We start from the raw sequence: 19361 nt of genomic DNA, 5'->3' as shown, positions 1-19361 counted from the left end.
GGCCAGTGAAGCAATGTCCTCCACAGCCAGACTGAAGAACAAAAGGACAGCAGCTTGTCTGTTTCCCTTCTCCAATTCCCCAGCGCTGTTCCCATCCCCCAATTCCCCAATAAAAATCTAAAAAAAAAAAAAGACTTCAGAGCTTGGGCCTTTGGGGTTCTAGGAATGTGTGGCTTAGCGCCTGCTCTGCTGCCCTGATTGCCTAGGAACAAGCATGGGGAGATAGGGCAGAAGTGGATCCAGCAGATGCAATGGAAAAGTCACTTCGTTAGGAAGACTTTCCATGATTACACCATCTAATGATGGACATCGATCTCTCCAGTTGTCTCTCATTTTCACTATATCTCACTTTTTCACACTCACACACATGGTTGCTCTCTCTCTCTCCTATTACCATGTTTTATTTTCTTCTTAGCCCTATCTGAAATGTCTTAAATATTTGTTTACTTGACTACTGTCTTTCTACACTAGAATCTAGAAGGGCAGGAACCTTGCCTATCATAACTCAGGGCCTAGCTCAGCACCTGACACATAGCAAGTGCTTAGTATATACATGTATGTGTTGGTTGATGAATGAATGAATGAATGAATGAATGAATGAATGAATGAATCTTGTGGGTGGTACCAGAGCTGTGCCAAGCATGACTGTGATCTGTACCAGGTCTTCCATGAGGAGCAGTTGAAAAATAGGGCACTGGAGTCAGGAGATTTGGATTTAAGTCCCACACTGCCAATTAGTGGTTGTATGACCTTAGGCATTCCACTTGACCTCTCTAGACCTTGGTTTCTTTATCTGTAAATTGAGGATAATGATCCCACATCTTGAGGTGTATATTTAATTTGTAAAGCGATCTGGTGCATAGCAAGTATTCAGTAAATGTTAGCTTTTCTTCCTCTGCTAGGGCATGGAGGTGATGGGTCAAGAGTTTGGAGATTCTGGGCTCAGCCAAAGGAGGTTTCTTATCTATTTCTATCTTTCAAGAGATGGTAAAACAAATAGCAAGCAACTTTGCTAATGCTGCATGTGGCTTGCTCAAAGTCACACAGCCAAGCAGTGGAGAAAGCAGCAGCTGCCCTCCCTGAGGCATAGAGGAAGCCCCTGATTCCAGACAAGATGGAGGGAGGGGACAAGGGCAGGATCTTGCTTGGGCTGCTGGGCCTCCAGAAAGAGGAAGTGGCTGCTCTAGTCTGAGAGTCAGGACGCTGGGTTCTAGTCCTAGGTATGTCAGAGGCAAGCTGGTGCCCTTGGAATGTAGTGTAGAGAAGGCTGAGGAGAGGCTGGCATGAAAGATTTCTACCAGCCACCCAGGAAGCCCCTGCCAGACATAGCTGCAGATGGTCCTGAGATGCTGGGTCAGAAACACCAACCAACTTCCCTCCATCCTCCAGTCCCTCAAAGGCCCTGCGTCTGCACAAGTGTAGTGGAAAGGGCATATATGCCCACAAATTCCATAGCCCAGGGCCCGACTTGCTCGCTGTGTGACTCTGGGGGAGTTACATCCCCTCTCTGAGCAGGTTTCCCCTCCTCTGAACATGAACATTAAGGCTGGCCAGGCTGTGGCTGGCAAAGACCAATAAGAGAGTGCTTTAAAGGCCAGCCGAGTGGTTCCGTTGGTTAAGAGCGCAAGCTCTGAGTAACAGGATCGCTGGTTCGATTCCCACATGGGCCAGTGAGCTGCGCCAGAGCTGAGCTGCTGCTGAGCTGCCAACAGGTGGCAGGATGGCTCGGCTGGTGAGAGTAAGTGCTCCTAACAACACGATTGCTGACTAGACTCCCGCATGGGATGGTGGGCTGTGCCCACCAGCAACTAAGATTGAACACAGCATCTTGAGCTGAGCAGCAGTAAGCTGCCAACGGGCCGCTGGATGGCGACTGGACTTGGAGCTGAGCTAGCTGTGCCCTTCACAACTAAGATTAAAGGACATCAACTTGGCTATTCCCCTTCCCCAATTCCCCAATAAAATCTAAAAAAAAAAAAAGTTCATTAAAGAATCCCTACCTTGGTATACTTTGAGTGTGTTTCTTTTCTTGGACTCTGGAAGATTGCGGAAAGCAGGAGGAGCACTGTGTGGAGTTGAACAAGTAGAGCAATCTCTCTGGGTCTCTGAAAATAGTAGATGACCAGGACCAGGTCAGGTGATTTCTAAATTCCTTCCAGAGCCAAAAACAAACAGCCAAATCAAAAAACAAAAACACTGGATTTTCTTCGTGGTCCGATTCTGCTACAAACCCCACTGGTCACTTCCCTCCCTTTGGCCCCTTAAGTCCAGGCCCGCCCTGGCCAATCACCGTGAGCAGAAGTTCTTTAAGGACCAAAGGAGGGAATTCAGCCCGAGGAGGGCGGGGCAAGGGTGTGCTTTCTAGCCAATAGGAATCTCCCTGGAGACTAAGTTCCCGCTGTGTGACAGCTTTCGGAACCAATGGGCATGTCGCCCGCTGCCTATAAGAGTCGGCTGGGCCCCGGGCGACAAGCTTTAGGGTCGGTCGGTTGACTCCTTCGTAGGTGTACCCTGGGTTTGCCTCGCCGTACCTGCCGTCCGGTCCCTGCAGCCGCTCCCCGCGCCTTGGCTTCGGCCCAGCCGCTCTCCCTGCCCCCCTCCCCTGAACCACCCCCCGGTTTCTGCCGTCGGGGCCCCGGGGCCGGGCTGATGATGCCGTCCGAAAGCGGAGATGAGAGTCCGGACCATGCAGCTGCGCAGGTGGGGACGGCTGCGGCCTCAGAGGTGGCCACGGCCGCCCAGACAGGCGACAGCCCGGATCCAGAGGCCTCAACAGCCTCCCTCGGACGGCACCTGAGTGGGCTGGGCTGGCCACAGGTGAAGCGACTGGACGCGCTCCTGAGGGAGCCGATTCCCATTCACGGACGCGGCAACTTCCCTACGCTGAGTGTGCAGCCCCGGCAGATCGTGCAGGTGAGAGGACTCTGGGTGGGGTGTCTGGGGTCTATCCTGAGGCTCTCGTGGCTGGAAGGCACTTAGAGTCTGTTTGATTCCCCGGACAGCTAGGGGAAATAAGGCTCAGAGAGGGACAGGGGCTGTAACAAAACCGCACACAATACCCCTTTTCCCCTGCACCTTATAGTCCTTCCCCACTTAGCTTTCCCGTCCCCTGCCCCTGGGGAGCCGCAATTCCCTTCGGACCTTTCACCCAAGCCCTGGCTTGGAGAGGGGAGGAGAATAAGAAGAGACCCAGCCGCCAGGGAAGAAAGGTCCCGGCTGCAAGGACAAGAGATGCCAGGTAGCTCGCAGGACAGGCGGGCAGGGTGAGGGGTTGTAGGTGTGCATGCTAGGGTCCAAAATAGTTCTTTTCATCCCCAAATCGTCATTCCTGGGCCTCACTCTCACCCCTTCCCTCTCTCAAGGTTCTGGGGGCAGAATGTCCTGTGCCCCAGACAGCCCTTGGCACAGGAGCCCCCTAGCTAGATGTAGATGGAAAATCCTGACTAGGACTCCCTCCCTCAGTTGAAGTTGTAGCAGATTAAGCACCAGACCAGACATGATGCCCGCAGGCTGGAAGGCAACCTCAGGTGTCCAGTTTAGGTGTTTCTCCCTGTCCCCAGGATTGGAAATGAAGTTAGGCCCAGCTCCCAAACCCCATCTCTGTCCTGAGGAGTGGGAGAATAGAATTCTGGCAACCCCTGTCTTCCTCAGACTCCCCCTTTCCTTAACCTGAAACACTGAAATTGCTCTTTCATCTGTATAGCCCAGGCGCTTTCATGCTCTGAAATGCCAGAATATAGCAATTGTACCTATTTTATAGCTGGGGAAGCTGAGGCCCCAAGAGGGGCAGTGAGATACCTAAGATTACCTAAAGAGGTGAAAATCAAACCCAGAGAATCTTGGGTCTTCCCAGGAGTGGCTGCCACAGGATCAGGGTGTATGAACCCTTTCCCAAGCTCCCAAGACTCAATTTCTAGGTCTTATGGGTGTCTTCTGGTAAGAAGAAACCAGAAAATAAGCTACACATTCTTGTGCATCCCTAGCAGCAGATGGACTTTCTGGAAGGCAGCCTACTAACTAGGTGAAGCAGGCGATTTCCCTGCCTCCTGCTGCCTTAGTTTTCACAGTGGGGGAGGGGTGCTCGCTGAGGGATTTACCTTGCTCTCCCTCCCAAGGAATGGGAGGGGGTGGGGGCAGATTCCCCAGGGCTGACTCATCCGAAGCCCAGTGGCGCCTCACAGAGGCATTCCGTTGTCATGGGGTAATTAGGAATCCCGTTGAGGCTTTTCTCCCCAGGGAGTCAGGTCAACCTTGGGGCCCCAACTGCTGTACCTCCAGGACTGTTGTCCCAGGCATGGGAGGAGGGATGGGAGAGCACAGTGTGGCAGCTCCCCTCTGCAAGGACAAGGGGTGCCCCGGAGGGCAAGTCCCTGCCATTGTCAGTTTGATCCTGCTGCCTGCCCTGTGCCAAGCCCTATTCAGGACACAAGGACACAGATATGACTGGGACGAAGCCTTCCAGGTCCTCCCAGACAGGTGGAGGAGACTGCAGGTCAATAGGAGCTGACTTTACAATGCAACAATAGTGGATAATAGTACAGTGTCCTCCTAGACAAGGGTCAGAGACATCACAGAACAGGGAAGCTGCCAGCTGTGGTGGTGAGGGGCAGCAGAGACTTCAGAGCTAGACTGGGAAGTTGGACATCTGGCTTCACGATCTGGATTGTTGTCTGTTCCCTCTGCTGGGCCCAGTGTCCCCATCTGTTCAATAAGGGTGGATTAGACTGTTCTATTTCTGGTACTAGAATCCAAAGAGAATAGGTGCCTTCACCTGGCCTGTACAATTGCCTCCACAGGAAAGAAAGACCAGCTCCTGGCAGGAATCTGCAGCTGGCAGCTTCACAAGCTTGTTGGGAAGTGTGTGGTGTGGGTGCTGCATTTTGACTTTGAGTTTCTCACCAGTACTGAGTTGCCCTACAGTTCAAGGATTGGAATCTTTCTTCTTCCCTCCCCCACAAGGTTTTACCTACAGCAGCAATCTGAGCAGCTAGAGATATTCTAGCTTGTACTTGGACTAGGGGGACCCACTCTTCTGTAGGAGGCCCCCTGTCCTCTAGGAGGCCTGGTTCTAATTAAGCTCGACCATTTATTGGTTCTGTGACCTTGGATAAGTCCTTTGCCGTCTCTGGCCCCAGAGGACTGAATTAGAGAAAATGATCTCTCCAGCTGCAGCTAGAGGGCCGGCATTAGGTAGCTCTGAATACAAGTTTTATAAGCCTGCTGGCTGGCAGCACCCTACAGTCTCCCTACAGGTCTCAGCAGTGGCCTGAGAGCAGAGTGGTTCTGTGGAGGGCCTTGGCACAGGAGAAAGGAGGGTGCAGCCACTGCCCCCTCCATGGCTGGGAAGTCTGATTCAGGAGGCTCTGAGCTGCCCTGCAGTCCTTGGGTGTGGCAGTATCTGGGGATTGACTGCCAAGCTGGCTGTAGTCACACCTGGGAAAGAGACAACAGCTACTGTCTGGCTGACACAGCCAACCCCATGGCCTGACGCAGGTGATTTAACAAGGGTACTGCTACCTACTCACCAGGCTAGGTGCCATGCCCTGGGATGGGCATCAGCCTGGGAGTAGGAGCTGGCACTGAATAAGACTTAGTCAGCTCTAATGGGATTTGGGGAGGGGGCTGGTCTGCTTTGCTGGTCTGGCAGGGTACTTGGGACAAGGTCTTTGGCCCATTTCTCTCCTTGGCCACAGCTGCCAGGGTGTGGGTTAGAAGTCCCAAAGGCTGGACTGCAGCAACTGGCCCCTTACCTCCAGCCTCCCCTGTCTGTCTGACAAGGGCATCCTCTAACCCCCACCTTCCTGCTCCCCAACTACTCTGGCTCTGGGCTTCAGTGACTAGAGGGTTAGCCTCACTTTGAAATTTTGAAAGGGAGGGAGGATACTGGTTTCTGCTCCTTCTGAACCGTGGGATAGTAATATGGTAGAAAGAGAATAGACAGCCTGGATTTGAAGGTACCTCTGGATGATCTTGGGCAGGTAACTTCACTCCTGTGAGCCTCAGTGTCCCCATCTATACGTTGGAGATCATAAGACCTATCCCCATAGATTCTGGTGAGAAGGTCCGGTGCCTGGCACCCAATAAGGTGCCTAACCAATATTCCTCTTCCCCTCCCCCTGGTGCTCCCTACCCCAAGTTCCCGATGGCCAGTTGCTTACCTCCCATAGCCATGACAATACCTTTCCCTAGTCCTCCTCAGAGAAGCCTTCCTGGAGGGAGCCGCCCGCCTCAGATTGCCCCACTGCAGCTTGCTTCCTCAGCACTCAGGTGCATTCTTTGCAGTAATTCCCTGGGAGGCGAGGAGGGCAGCCTGGCCAGTGCTGACTTGGCAGCAAGGTTGCAATATCACTCAGGGTAGGAATGCTGCCTGGTCTCTTTCAGGATGGTGTGTGAAGTACTGTGGGTTGCTGAGAAAATTGAGTGTCCAGCCCGGCTCCTCTCCAACTGGTCCTAGGCACAGGAAGACAGGTTCTAGAATCCAAAGGGAATAGGTGCCTTCACCTAGCCTGTATAATTGCTAGAGGAGCAGGTTCAAGATGACTTGTAGGTTTCCTTGTCATGTTCCTGTATCAGCAGATGCGATCTGCTACATCTTTTTCCACTTGGTTTGGGAGGTTTCCTGAGATCTTGACCCATCCCCTCTCCTAAGAGTGGAAAGGGTCTGGGTTTTAACTTCCAGCCCTGCCATTTCTGAATGACTTCCCCTCCGAGTCTTAGATATTTTGCTACTATAAGCCTCAGTTTCCTCATCTATAAAATAAGTATAATGTTTGCCCTAATGGGTCCTTGTAAAGATGAACTAAGATGAGTGTCTCATAGTCAAAAGAGTATGCATGAACTTGAGAATCCAACTGACCTGGGTTCTAGTCTCAGCCTGGCCACTCTGACTTTGGACATGTTTTCTTAACCTCTCTGTGCCTCAGGTCCCCATCTATAAATTGGACTAATACTCAAACATAGGATTATTGTGAGGAATAATGTAGTAATACGTGTGAAATGACAACTATATTCTCAATACATTTGAGCAGTTAGCATCATGTCTGGCACAAAACTAGGTATTTTACTTGCAGTTTTAGAAAGGTAGAACAGCATAGTGGTTAAGACATGGGCTCTGAGTTTAATTCCCAGCTATGCACTCACCAGCTGTGTGACCTTGGGCAAGTTACTTGGCCCCGCTGTACTTCCATTTCCCCATCTGTAAAATGGGAATAGTTACTACCTCACAGAACTATTGTAAGAATTACATGAGTTTGTATCTTAATGTATAAAGTGCTTAGATCACAACCTGGCTTTTAGTAAATTCTATGCTTGTGTTTGCTATCATTATGGCTCTTCTTTCTGAGGCTTTCCTCCAAATGGGCCATTCTCCAGATTAGGAAATTGAGGCTTAGAGAGTTAAATGTCTTTCCAAAGGCACAACAGCTGGTAAGTGGTCAACAGTGGTTGATGTTATTGTTACTCTTACATAGAAGCCTATAGTGAACCCGGGGGACCCACGTTCCTGACACTTCTCCCTCCTGCCGTCCCCTCTGCAGGTTGTCCGCAGCAGCCTGGAGGCACAGGGACTGCGTGTGCATGGTGTGCGGCTGCACGGCTCAGCTGCCAGTCACGTGCTGCACCCCGAGAATGGGCTGGGCTACAAGGACCTGGACCTAGTGTTTCGTGTGGACCTGCGCAGCGAGGCGTCCTTCCAGCTTACCAAGGAGGTGGTGCTGGCCTGCCTGCTGGATTTCCTGCCGGCCGGCGTGAACCGGGCCAAGATCACACCACTGACACTCAAGGACGCGTACGTGCAGAAGCTGGTGAAAGTGTGCACAGACACGGACCGCTGGAGCCTCATCTCGTTGTCCAACAAGAGTGGCAAGAACGTGGAGCTCAAGTTTGTAGACTCGGTCAGGCGCCAGTTTGAATTCAGCGTAGACTCCTTCCAGATCATGCTGGACTCCCTGCTGCTCTTTGGCCAGTGCTCATCCACGCCCATGTCTGAGGCCTTCCACCCAACGGTAACAGGCGAGAGCCTCTACGGGGACTTTGCGGAAGCCCTGGAGCACCTGCGGCACCGCGTCATCGCCACTCGCAGCCCGGAGGAGATCCGCGGTGGCGGCCTCCTCAAGTACTGCCACCTCCTGGTACGTGGCTTCCGGCCGCAACCCAGCACCGATGTGCGTGCCCTGCAACGCTACATGTGCTCCCGCTTCTTCATCGACTTCCCAGACCTGGTGGAGCAGCAGCGCACGCTGGAGCGCTACCTGGAGGCTCATTTCAGCGGGGCCGACTCCGCCCGCCGCTATGCCTGCCTGGTGACGCTGCACCGGGTGGTCAATGAAAGCACTGTGTGCCTCATGAGCCATGAGCGCCGCCAGACACTGGACCTCATCGCCACGATGGCGCTCCAGGCACTGGCTGAGCAGGGCCCGGCTGCCGCTGCCGCCCTGGCCTGGCGCCCTCCAGGCCCCGATGGGGTTGTACCTACCACTGTCAACTACTACGTGACCCCTATGCAGCCTCTGCTGGCCCGGGCCCACTCCTGCTACCCCACCTGGCTGCCTTGTAATTGACTCGGACCCTGGCCAAAGGGACTGAGCCTCCTCAGATGGAGCGGGGCCTCCTGGAGTGTGTGGAGGACATGACCAGAGACAGGTGGCTCAGCACTGCTGCAGGGTTGGGCTTTTGACTGAACAGACCAGACGCCCCTGAGTGAGGCCCCTGAGGGCTTAAGACCAAACTGGGGTTCTTGGCAAATGGACCCTTTGCTTATTGTACCACACTTTTAGACCTGCATGATTGTGGGGTACAGGAGCGGTTTGTCTTGGGGGTCAATTGCCTTCAGGAGATGAAACATGTTTGGGGAGGTAGCCTCAACGTCCATCATCTTGGGTTGATTTCTGTGGCCTAGAAAGGGACTTTATGGCTAGGACCAGCCTTCAGTGATCCAAGGGCCTGCAGCCTACATGGTGGCTAAAATATGGTATATTATGGGAACTAGTCATTTTGACTCGGGCTGGACCACTAACAGGGCCTGGTGGTCCAACCTGGCTAATTACTGGGAGGAGGGAAACTGAAGCATGAGGCACATACCTGGGTTTGGAGAGGGATATGCTTGGCCCAATACCTTAACACCCCTAACCCGAGCTGTTGAGTGTGGTGAGCAAGAGCCAAGTGGCCTGGGGTGGGACATAGCCCGTAACCCTTTTGGGGTATTGCTCCCTTTCCCCATTTCATGAGGAGCCCTCTTAACTGGGAGCTTATTCTTCAGAGGGTGTGGGCCCAAGGTGGCCAGTCAAGCGCTCCCACCCCACTTGCCTGGTTACAGGGTCCTCACTTGGGGGAAGAAAGCCCCACCTCTTGTTACTATTTTGCACTCTTAACACCTGCCAATAAAGATTGTTTACACTGAGCCTAGCACCATGCTTTCTCCTGGCAAAAGGACCTTCCATGGCTCTGGGGGCTGTGGCTGCCTCCCCCAGCCTGAGTCTGTCTTATATTGTGGGAGGGGACATTGTGGGGTATATGTCTGAGTCCTGGGCTGTGACTGGGGGGGATGCCCCTCCTTCCCTCAACACCAGCCCCAGTTTGACAACTGTACTAGGAGCTCACATCCCCACGTGTGACTTGCACCTGCACATTGCCTCAGCAAGTCTCTTATTAAAGAGGAAATATTTCAGTGTTTCCTACCTAGAGTCCTAATGACCCTGGACCTGGCCTCACACTCTGGTACTCAGGGCTGCCTGACCCCATCTCTGCCCGCCGTACCCACCCCTTCCCAGGAAACAGGTGGAAAATAAACTAGGTGAATCCAAACTGGAGACCCCTCCAGTAATGGCAGGGGAAACTGGGAGACTTCTAGAGTCTCCCAAAGCCAGATCCTAGGTTTGGCCTCCCTACCTGGGAGAGGCTCTCTCAACCCTCTGACTCCCTCTGTCACCCCCAAGTGCTGATGGGCACACTCTGGCTTATTCTAAGCAGATCCCCTAGAGGGGCAGGTCTCTCCTTTCCAAACCCACTTGGGGTCATGCCAGGCTGTTTGGGAGTGAATGTCAAGTTCTCTGGGAGCTATTCCCTCAGGGCATCAGTCAGTCATGGGCCTCAACGCAGCCCACTCTGTTTACCCAGCCTCTTTGATCCAGGGATTGCAAAGCTCTTAACACATTCAGCCTCATTAGTGGCCTCTGAAGTGGTGGCTTTGATGGTTTCAGCCAGGGTGGAAAAAAACAAGGCCATAGAGGAGGCCCCAGGTCACATGGGTGAATCCAGCTACTTCACCTGCTCAGTGGGTCCCTGCTGGGCTCGAAATGGTTTGAAGAGCCAGTGTAAAGGCCTTCTTTGCTTAGTGACTGAAAATAGCCTCCCCACTTTCACTCCAACCAGACCCACTCTGGGAGGGACTGAGTTTTTCCTAGCTCTTGATGTGGGCATGTTGGGGATGCTCACAGGATAAGCATACAGGCTTAGCTTGTTGGGGTAGGGAGCGGGCTTCACCTGGATGTGCTTGTTCCCGAGGGTGAGAAAGCCAGGAACGTGTGTACATGTGTATACCTGCATTCAGCCCACGGTGAGCTTGCTATCCCTCTAAGTGTTGGCAACACATCAGCAAACCAAAGACCAAGATTCCTGTCCTCATGAAGATCACATTCTAATGGGGTAGACAGGAAATAAACTATACAGTCTTAGAAGGTCAGCGGTGCTCACAAATATACGTAGCAAGGTAAGGGATTAGAATAGCTAGGGTATACCATTTTTAAAAGAAGTTGGGGGTGGACCTCATTGTAAGAGTGACACTTGATTACACAGATTTCAAGGTAGTCGAAAGCAAGCCCTATGGATGTCTGGGGGAAGAGCATCAGGGCAGAGAGAACTGGTCTGATAGTACACACATGCTCCTGGCAGGTGTGTCTGGCTGGCCTTGCGCAGGCGCATGTCCTCACCAGTGCCAATATGCAGCCTGCATGGGTGTGAGATGCAGGAGAGAGACAAGAGTTTCCAGTAACACCTACCTTTTCTGGAGTGCTTTAACTCCAGGGCAGGACGATGCTCACGTTTTCCCAATTGTTACCCTCATTTTATCCTTGCAACAACTCCACGAGATAAAAGCAAGAATTATCTCCATTTTACAGACCAGGAAACTGAAACCAGAGAGGTCGGAGGTTTGTTTGACTCCAGAGCCATTGCTATGAACCCCTGCACCGCCCTACCCCTACACTCTGATTTCCCATGGGTAAGCGTGACAGCGTGTCTCCTGTACATGTATGCAATGAGGCATGTTCGGCATTTGACAGAGTGAGTTTGCATGACAGTGACTGCCATTTTATGTATGACTGTAGCAGAGTGTAGCAGGGTGCCAAGATGTAGATTTTTCTTGACGTAAATGTGACAACAGCCATGGCTTGTGGTGACTATGTCAGAGGCCTGTGATGACAGCAGGTATGTACGCCTGTGGGTATGTTTGGGGGTGGTGCAGTGTTTCCAGGTGTGAGAAAAACACTGACTCAGTGACTGGCATTGTTCTTTCGTGGACAATTCCTGAAGCCATCCAAGATGCCAGGACAGGGAGGAATCAAGACCCGGGAATCTGAGCCAGAGAGGGGAAGGCTGAGGCAGGAAACCCCCGTTCCCCACCCCAACCCCACAGTGCTCTCCAAACAGTGGTCCACCCACCCCTTAGGACCATGGTAGGTGGGGGGGAATGCCAAAGAGGGAAGAAGCATTGCTGCAAACATTGGGGAACAGGAGATACACCCCCCCCAGGCAGTTACATGGTGTGTCGACCCCTCCAGTCCCACTCTCTGTCCTTCTCCCTGCTCTGCCCTGGGGAGGATGACTTCTAGGGACTATGCATCAATGGCTCCCTTGTTTCCTGCCTTCCTGTTGGGTTCAGCCAATGAAAGGCTACAACAGGAAATTGGAGAATGGGGTGTTTATTCCCCTGCTCCCTACCCACCAGGTTGCCATGGTTGACTACATCTCTGAATCAGCGCCCACTGCTCCTGGCCCTCTCCACACAGCTGTAGTCTCAGAGTCCTTTTGCCCTCCCCTCTCCTCCCTGCTTCAGGCCCAGGGGTTGTAAAACCTTCAGTGTTGCTGTCCCCAGAGAGCTGCACCATCCCTTGTTGGTTTCTTAAGCCCACACCTTTGGAAATAGTCCCTTTTATTTTATTTTTTGGTTTTTTTAAACTTTATTGGGGAACAGTGTGTTTTTCCAGGACCCATTAGCTCCAAGTCAAGTCGTTTTCAATTTAGTTGTGGAGGGCGCAGCTCACTGGCCCATGTGGGAATAGAACCGGCAACCCTGGTGTTATGAACCTGCGCTCTAACCACCTGAGCCAACCAGCCACCCCTGGAAATAGTCCCTTTTAAATCTCTTCCCTGTTTGAGTGCCCTATCTCCTGCTGGGACCCTGACTGACAAACAGGTCCATAGGACCACCACAGTCACACAGTCCTCCACAGATCATGCTGCTGCCATGTTATCACAAATGTGCATGACATCCCTCTGGGTCACACAGTCTCACATGTGCCTTCCCACACCCCCTTGCTTCCTCGTCACATCCTTAATCGGGGAAGACTTCCTGGAAAGGGTCAGCTTTGAGCCAGGTCAAGGGAGAAATCAGTCGGTCAATCAGTCAACAGGCCCAAGATTGCCAAACGAAACTAACCAGAAGCTGCTCAAGGAACTGCCAACTTAAAGAGCCGTGGCAGAAGCACACAAAAGAAAGAAGGCAAGGTCACTTGCAAAGTAAACTTCAAAACCACATGCATTGGTCTCACATTATTGAAATTTATTCTTCCTGAATATATGAATCAAGGGACTGACTCAATATACATCCATTTTGCCAAATCCTCCAAGTTCTGGGTTGTGGGTAAATGTGGCCCCCTTCCCCCTATTATCGGGATATTTGAATAAGTGTGATTTTCTTTTCTCATTTAAAATTTTGCTTAGAGTGTTTATGCAGCTACCACCTCTTTCTGAGAAAAGAGGTGTGGTGTGTCCCCCAGGAGCCAGAGCGGATCACCTTTCTGAGGGGCGACAGGCACCTCCCACACAGAGAGGGCAAGGACAGTGGGTAAGAGAGACAGGGATTTCCTCAGACCATTTTCCGTCGTCAAACAGGTCTCCGTGCTGTTAGACTGAGAAGCAATGACAGCTACCAAGCTGCACTGTGACTTAAGAATGATGACTATATTTTTAAAGGAAGTCCTTTTTACTTTCACATTGGAAATGTTTGCTGCACTCTTAACTAATCTGATTGCGTATCGAGGACCTGTTGTAACACTTCCAAAGGGTAAGCCAGGCAACTTCCCCAAGGTCCAGCCCCTTGTCACTGTAAAACGAAGTGCTCCTGTCAAGTGAGGAGGGCTCAAGGATGTATAGGGTCCACCGAAGAGGTCTTCCTGAAGGAGGTGCCCAGGGAAGGAGTTCAGATCCATAGAGGGGAGGCTCTAAAGAGCTGGGAGGAGCTGGAGAAAATAATTTCAAGAGCTTTAATTACCTCTTTCCCACAGCCACCCAGCCCCACCCAAACCCTTCAACATCTTCCTCCTTAAGAGGGGCCATTGTGGAGGGAAGGTGCAGGGGCAATATTATGGAGCTGGGCTCTACGGGCTCCCACCCTGGAAGGAGTGGGGGCTCCTAGAGTAAGCAGAGGTTCCCCTGGGTCTTTGTCCTTGGCTGGGATCCCCACTGGTCTGAGCAGCTGGAATGGAATGTTCCTGGAATGAAAAGTCTGAGCCCTCCTCCACCTCTCCCCTTATGGAGTTCCCCAGGGCCTGTGGTGGGAGGAGAGGGGGACTGTTCCAGGGATTCCTGATATGGCGATGCTCTGGAGAAGCAAAGGCCCACACTGCCTGGAGGCAGCCTCTCCTAGGCTAGGCAGATCAGCTCCATCACACCTTTACAGATCTCCACTAAGTGCTGGGCACTTAGTGTGACCTCTCGTTTACTACACAGAAGCTATCTTCTCCCTAGATCCCCCAAAACACACAGAAAAGAAACTGGCTCAGAGAAGGGAAGTCATTTGCCCAAAGTCTCCCAACTGAGAGGTTCCAGGCCAGGACTGAATCCCTGGTCTGTCTTGTTCCAAGCCTGAGGGTACCTTCTGCCCCACTATGGAGCCTGTCACCCTCCTCTGCCATCCCAGGCTCTGCTCTCCTTGGCACCAACTGTGCAGGGAGGAGGCAGCCCTCCAAGGCAAGCCCAGACCCTGAGCATAGTAGGCCTGCCCTTGCCTGAAGCCAGGTGTGCTGACTCAGCCTGACTCACCCCCACCAGAGTCCAGACAACCAGGCTGGGGAGCCAAACTCTGGGGGTGTGCCCAGACCTTGGGGAGGGGCACTTTCTGCTACCCCTCCAGCATCTCATCACATCCCTCTCCAGAACCAAAAATCAGGGGTCACTGAACCCAGACATAAAAGTCAGAGCCCAGAAATCCCCCCAGTGGAGCCCTCGTTCACCTGATAAGTGAAAAGCCACATAGCTTAATGTTTAAGGGATCCCCCACTTACAGGTTCTATGTCCCTGGGCAAGTTACCTGTCCTCCCTGACCCTCAGTGTCTTCATCCATGGAAATGGGGATAATAAGCCCTACTTTGCAGAATAGCTGGGAGGATTGAAACAGGTAATGGGTGTAAAAGTGCCTAGCACCATGCCTAGCACAGAGGAGGCGGTTAACCAAGGATTCCCTTCCCCCATGACTCTAGGCCAGGGAGCAGTCAGGACTTAATGGAGGAAGAACTAGGCTGGGGATCCCCCAGCCTCCCCAAATACACCCTCCCGCCCATCCCGCCTGTAAAGACCTCTCCTTCAGCTCTGAGAGGCCTGGGCCCCTGGGTTTTTCTCCAGAGCTGGCTGTCAGGGAATGGGCGCCTCCTCCAGACTGCCCACTGCAGGCTTAGAGCACCTGGGCAGAGAGACCTGTTACTTCAGCCTAATCTCTAGGAAGCCACCTTGGTCCCCAGGTGGCAGTGGGATGGGGGTGTTCTGATCAATTATCAGTGTAATAAATCTATGAGAAGTGCGTGACTCCAGGATTTTACTCAGATTGTGACCACCAACAGGAGCCACCTCTCTCTCCAGGAAAGTCTTCCCTGGTGGACCTTCCCCCAGGCCCAGACACCAGCCCAGCCAAAGGGCTTCTTTTGAGCCCCTTCTCTAAGTGACCGCCACTAACCGCTCTTCTGCCAGGCTCTTAAAGCTCAAGGCCTAAGACGCCCCAGCATTTCCAGGGAAGAGGCAGGCTGGGGGCAGGGACGCTGTGGTCCCAGCCTGCTCCAGGCCACCCCTGTGCCCAGGGAAGCAGCCCCACACTGCCCTCTGGTGGCATCATCCAGAGACATCCTCACTTGGCAGGAACTAGCCAAGACAGCAAAGCAGCTTATCCAGAGAAGGGGCAGGTCCCAGACTACAATCCTGAACAGGTTCTCCAGCCCCGGGCACTAACCTGAAGAAAGGCTCATTCCCCTCTGATAAGACCCCAGATTCACTGGTGGCCATCAATGTCCTCAATGCTCAGGTCCCTCAAGATCCCCTGTAGTCGGTCCAGTCCCCAGGCCTGGGGGCCATCATGAAAGTGTGCAGGAAGTCATGGAAGGGGAAGGTCAGTTTCCTGGCCAGGGGCTACAGTTACTTGTGAAGGCCCAAAAATAGCCCTCCAACAACACAAACTGCCCAGCCCCCAGAGGGTCCCCTGGGATGGTGACTCTCAGGGAAGGCTGCCTAGAGCAGACACCCTCTGATTCAGCTCTGCTTCTTGAGTCCCTGGACTGAGTAGACATCAATGTGTGTTGACTGAGGAGAAAACGGAGCTTCCTAGAAGGGGCCCTGGGTGGGCCAGGTGGGAAGGTGACTTTTATTAGCTGGCTGAGGGGTAGTAGGCAAAGCACTGCACCAAGAGCTGGGGTTCAAGTCACTGAGCACTGTGTGCTCTGGCCAAGGCACTCGGTGAGAAGCAGTGGAGCATCTAGAAGTAGAGGGAAGGCGACACGAGGACCAATCTCCATTTCCTACACACATACACACCACTTTCTCCAGCAAGAGCCATCTCTAATTCCTCCCCTCTACGCCCCCTCCAAATCAGGACAAAGCTGATTACCAATAAATCCCAGAGAAAGGCAAAATTGTGACGGCACCAAGCACTTTACACCATTAGCTAAAAGCTTTTCTGGACCAAGTGCCCTCTTCTGTGCAACCCAGAAAACAAAACAGTTCTGGCTGCAGCGCTGGGCTGCAGCCAATTCTCCTCATTGTGTCATCTCCAGAATGTCCTTGTCCTTGTTTGGCCTCTAGACCATAAATGACCCAAGTAGCTTTGAAAGGTTCTCTCTCTAGGGAGGCCAGAGGATGCCAGAGCCCCCCACTGCTCCCCTGGTCCCCAAGCTCCCTCAGTCTCTGAGACCTCCTCCTGGACTTCCCTTCCCCATCTAAGAATGAGTTCAGAAAGGCCTGGGTGTTAGTTGAGAAACCAGCCAAAAAGTTTGGTACCTGAGGAGAGGAAGGGCTGATAGGTCAGACGAGGCCCCTGGTGCTCTCCTTTCAGAGCAGTTCCCCTAAACCTCAGGACTGTAGGATTAAACCAGGTTCCTATGACTCTGACTCTGATGTTCTCATCCTAGCCCCTCCTCCCTACTCCCAAGCCATGACATGAGGGGGGTACAGCTATATTCAGAGGGAGACTGAGGAAACTAGCCCGAAGAGGGGCAGAGTTGTTCTAGGCCACATAGCAGGCAGGCCAGACACCAGCTCCCTCTAGCCCCTGCCCCTGGACACGGAAGAGACACTAGGAGAAGGACACACGCAGGCCTGGGACCTAGTTCTGTCCCTCGCTGGCATGTGACCTTGCTGTTCTGCAAACTGAGGACTTTAAATTAGCTCCTGGCTCCACCAACAAAAGCACTGCCTGTTTCTAGCATGATTTAAGAGAATAAAACATTCTTCCATGACTTATGGGGTAAGAAGACCTCTGCCCTGTGTTAACCACACTATAGCCCTTCAGGGAAGTAAAGATACCCACTTCACAGACTGACAAGTGAGGCTGCAGTCAACTCAGCTGGTGCGCAACAAAGCAGCAGCCAGGCCATTCACAGCTGAGTGTGGGCAGAGGAAGGGGGGCCTGAAAGACATGTGGACAGGAAAAGAAGCGGATCTCATTTTATGGCTGGCCCTTTAAGGTCCCCCATTCTAGAAGCTGATGACATACCTAACCCCTTGGGGCCTGTTAAAAGATATCACCTGGCTCCATCGCTGCAGAGCCATCTTAGAGACAGGTTTGCAGAGGGAAGGGGGCGGGGCTTAGTCGAAGCTTAGCAGGTGAGGCTTTAGGCAGTTACCAAACACTGGATATCTAAGTCTGGCTGTACTCTGAGCGAAGCTGCGAGAGGGCACAAGAAAACATTTTGTCTCCTAGAAATGGAAGGGCCTAAGTATAGGATCCAACCTCTCTGGGATCCATCTCCCCAAATGGGAAACGGGCTTAGGAGAGAACTCAGGGGGTACCCTGCTGTGCAAGCCCCCACCCCATCTTGGGACCTCATTATTCTGTCCTCCAGAAGGATTGGAACTGGGTGGTGCCGGAACACAGCAGCCTCAAGGGCAAGACTCTTCTTACAGCCCCAAGGGGCTCAAGAAAAGCAATGCAGGTGGAGGTGAGGGTGGGGTGTGCTGCGTCAGTGCAGCAGGCTCCAACTGGTAAGTTTGCTGGCAAACCCCTCCTGGGGTCTGAGCATCCTCAATTTATCCAACGTGAGGGAACTTGGTGCTACCACCTAACTCCCAGGAAGGTCTGGGAGAGGCGGAAACAGAAAGTGGACAGCTTTATTAGGGACCCAGGGGACTCCAAAAGCCCCAACAAAGGGAGATTCGGGACCCTGCAACACCCCGCCCCGCCCCTCGGACGCACCAGCCGCTAAGACCGCACCTCAGCCTCCTTTACTGGTCCCCCGGCCCCCCGACTGTCTCCTCCTGTGGTCGGTCAGTCCATCCATCCACGTTAGTGACACCGTCCATCCAGCTGGCGTCCGCAATCCTTCAGTCGGCACCTCTGCGATGGCCTGTGGGGGGCACCCGGGGGTCCTGGCGCTGAGGTCAGCGCTGGGGGGAGGCGGGGCCGCGGGGCGGGCTTCGGCGGAAGGGCGAGTCGGGCTCCGGGCCGTGGCCCCGCCGAAGGCGTCCGGTGCCCCAGGGCACGCAGCTACCCAGACCCAGCGCCGAGGCCAGTAGCGCCGGCGGGCGGCCGCGACGGCCGCGGCGCGAGCCCTTCTTGAGGCGCGACCCGTGCGCCGCCAGGTAGAGCTCGGCCTGCGCCACGCCACCGCCCAGGCGGCCCAGGCTCTCGGCGCGGTGCGCCAGGCGCAGCTCCGCCGCCAGAAAGACCCGGTGCAGCTGCAGCACGCGGCTCTCCAACTCCGACACCAGGCGCCGGCGGCCCTCCACCTCCAGCAGTCGCCGCCGCGCTTCGGCCAGCTCCAACGCGCGGCCCCCTGTTCCCTCAGCCGCCGCGCTTGGGCCGCCGCCCGCGCCCCCTGCCGGCCTGGTGCCCCCCGGACCCTCGTTAGCACCCTGGCGCCAGCGCTGCAGCTCTTGCCCCTCCGCCGAGCCCGCGGATGCTGGGGCCGCATCTGGCAGCGGCGAGGCCTGAGGTGGGGTCTGGGTCCGGGTCAAGGTCGGAGTTGGGGGCGGGGGCTGAAGGGACAGCAGGGGCCCCCGGGGCGGCGGCGGCGGGGACCCTGGTTCTGCCGCCCCTTCCTGGGTCCCCGGGCCGCAGGCGCTAATGCGGCAGCCCGGCATCCCCCGCCCCCCAGCGGTCTGCAGCGGTGGGTCCGCGGGTCTGGCCGGCTGCCCCCGCGCGAGGGAGGATGGACAACCACCACCAGAAAGATGCGGCCGCAGCCCCCGCAACAGCGCAGCACCAGCTGCCAGTGCGTCTTATAGAACACGGGGCGGAGCGATGGACAGCACAGCCAATCAAAGGCTGGCATGCCCTGAACCCGCCTCTCCTGCCCGCCCGGTTCACAACATTGCTCAGACCCTTCAGGTCCTTAGATCTGCTCTGCTATGCTAGGGCATTCGGTCCCCATCCACCTCCCCCCGAAAAAAGAGGACTGCATCTTCTCTGGTCTGGGCCCTGAGTCATAAGCTCTGGTAGCTGATGCTTAGAAATCATTCGCTACAGTCTCCACCTGGGGGAGGGTTTTGTCTGAGGCCACACTATGTGACATCAGGCTGGAGGTTTGACTCCTTGCACAGGGCTCCTTCTAGTACCACACGCTGCCCCTCGGTCGAATCGGTTCTTCCTGGTTTCCTGGGCCACAAGTCTCACCAGGACCCCCTTCTCCAATCTCCCTGGGACAATGGAGGGGTTAAAACAGAGGAGT

The 19361-nt window shown here is 54.0% G+C and overlaps 2 protein-coding genes across 3 annotated transcripts; one reads left to right on the top strand and one right to left on the bottom strand.

Moving 5' to 3' along the window:
* The first annotated feature begins 2393 nt into the window (after positions 1-2393).
* Positions 2394-9397, top strand: TENT5B (terminal nucleotidyltransferase 5B). Its single transcript, XM_019650126.1, has 2 exons — positions 2394-2913; positions 7536-9397. The coding sequence occupies exons 1-2, from the start codon at positions 2650-2652 to the stop codon at positions 8556-8558; spliced, it is 1287 nt and encodes a 428-aa protein (XP_019505671.1). The 5' UTR covers positions 2394-2649; the 3' UTR covers positions 8559-9397.
* A 3357-nt stretch (positions 9398-12754) lies between these two features.
* TRNP1 (TMF1 regulated nuclear protein 1) lies at positions 12755-18904 on the bottom strand. 2 transcript variants are annotated; one of them, XM_019650059.1, is made up of 2 exons: positions 17888-18904; positions 12755-13454 (listed from the first exon to the last, which is right to left on the bottom strand). In XM_019650059.1, the coding sequence occupies exon 1, from the start codon at positions 18772-18774 to the stop codon at positions 18073-18075; it is 702 nt and encodes a 233-aa protein (XP_019505604.1). In that variant the 5' UTR covers positions 18775-18904; the 3' UTR covers positions 12755-13454; positions 17888-18072. The 2 variants fall into 2 exon arrangements, with proteins under 2 accessions (XP_019505604.1, XP_019505603.1); XM_019650058.1 differs by having other exon boundaries at positions 17906-18904.
* Positions 18905-19361: the final 457 nt, after the last annotated feature.

The sequence above is a fragment of the Hipposideros armiger genome, unplaced genomic scaffold, assembly GCF_001890085.2.
Source record: "Hipposideros armiger isolate ML-2016 unplaced genomic scaffold, ASM189008v1 scaffold_138, whole genome shotgun sequence".
Classification (NCBI taxonomy): domain Eukaryota; kingdom Metazoa; phylum Chordata; class Mammalia; order Chiroptera; family Hipposideridae; genus Hipposideros; species Hipposideros armiger.
This window is presented reverse-complemented; position numbering and strand designations above follow the sequence as displayed.

Bases quoted from the DNA above. Each gene is read 5' to 3' on its own strand.
- TENT5B (XM_019650126.1), top strand. From the start codon at position 2,650: ATGATGCCGTCCGAAAGCGGAGATGAGAGTCCGGACCATGCAGCTGCG. The intron at 2,914-7,535 runs GTGAGAGGACTC...TCCCCTCTGCAG, and splicing joins AGCCCCGGCAGATCGTGCAG to GTTGTCCGCAGCAGCCTGGA.
- TRNP1 (XM_019650059.1), bottom strand. From the start codon at position 18,774: ATGCCGGGCTGCCGCATTAGCGCCTGCGGCCCGGGGACCCAGGAAGGG.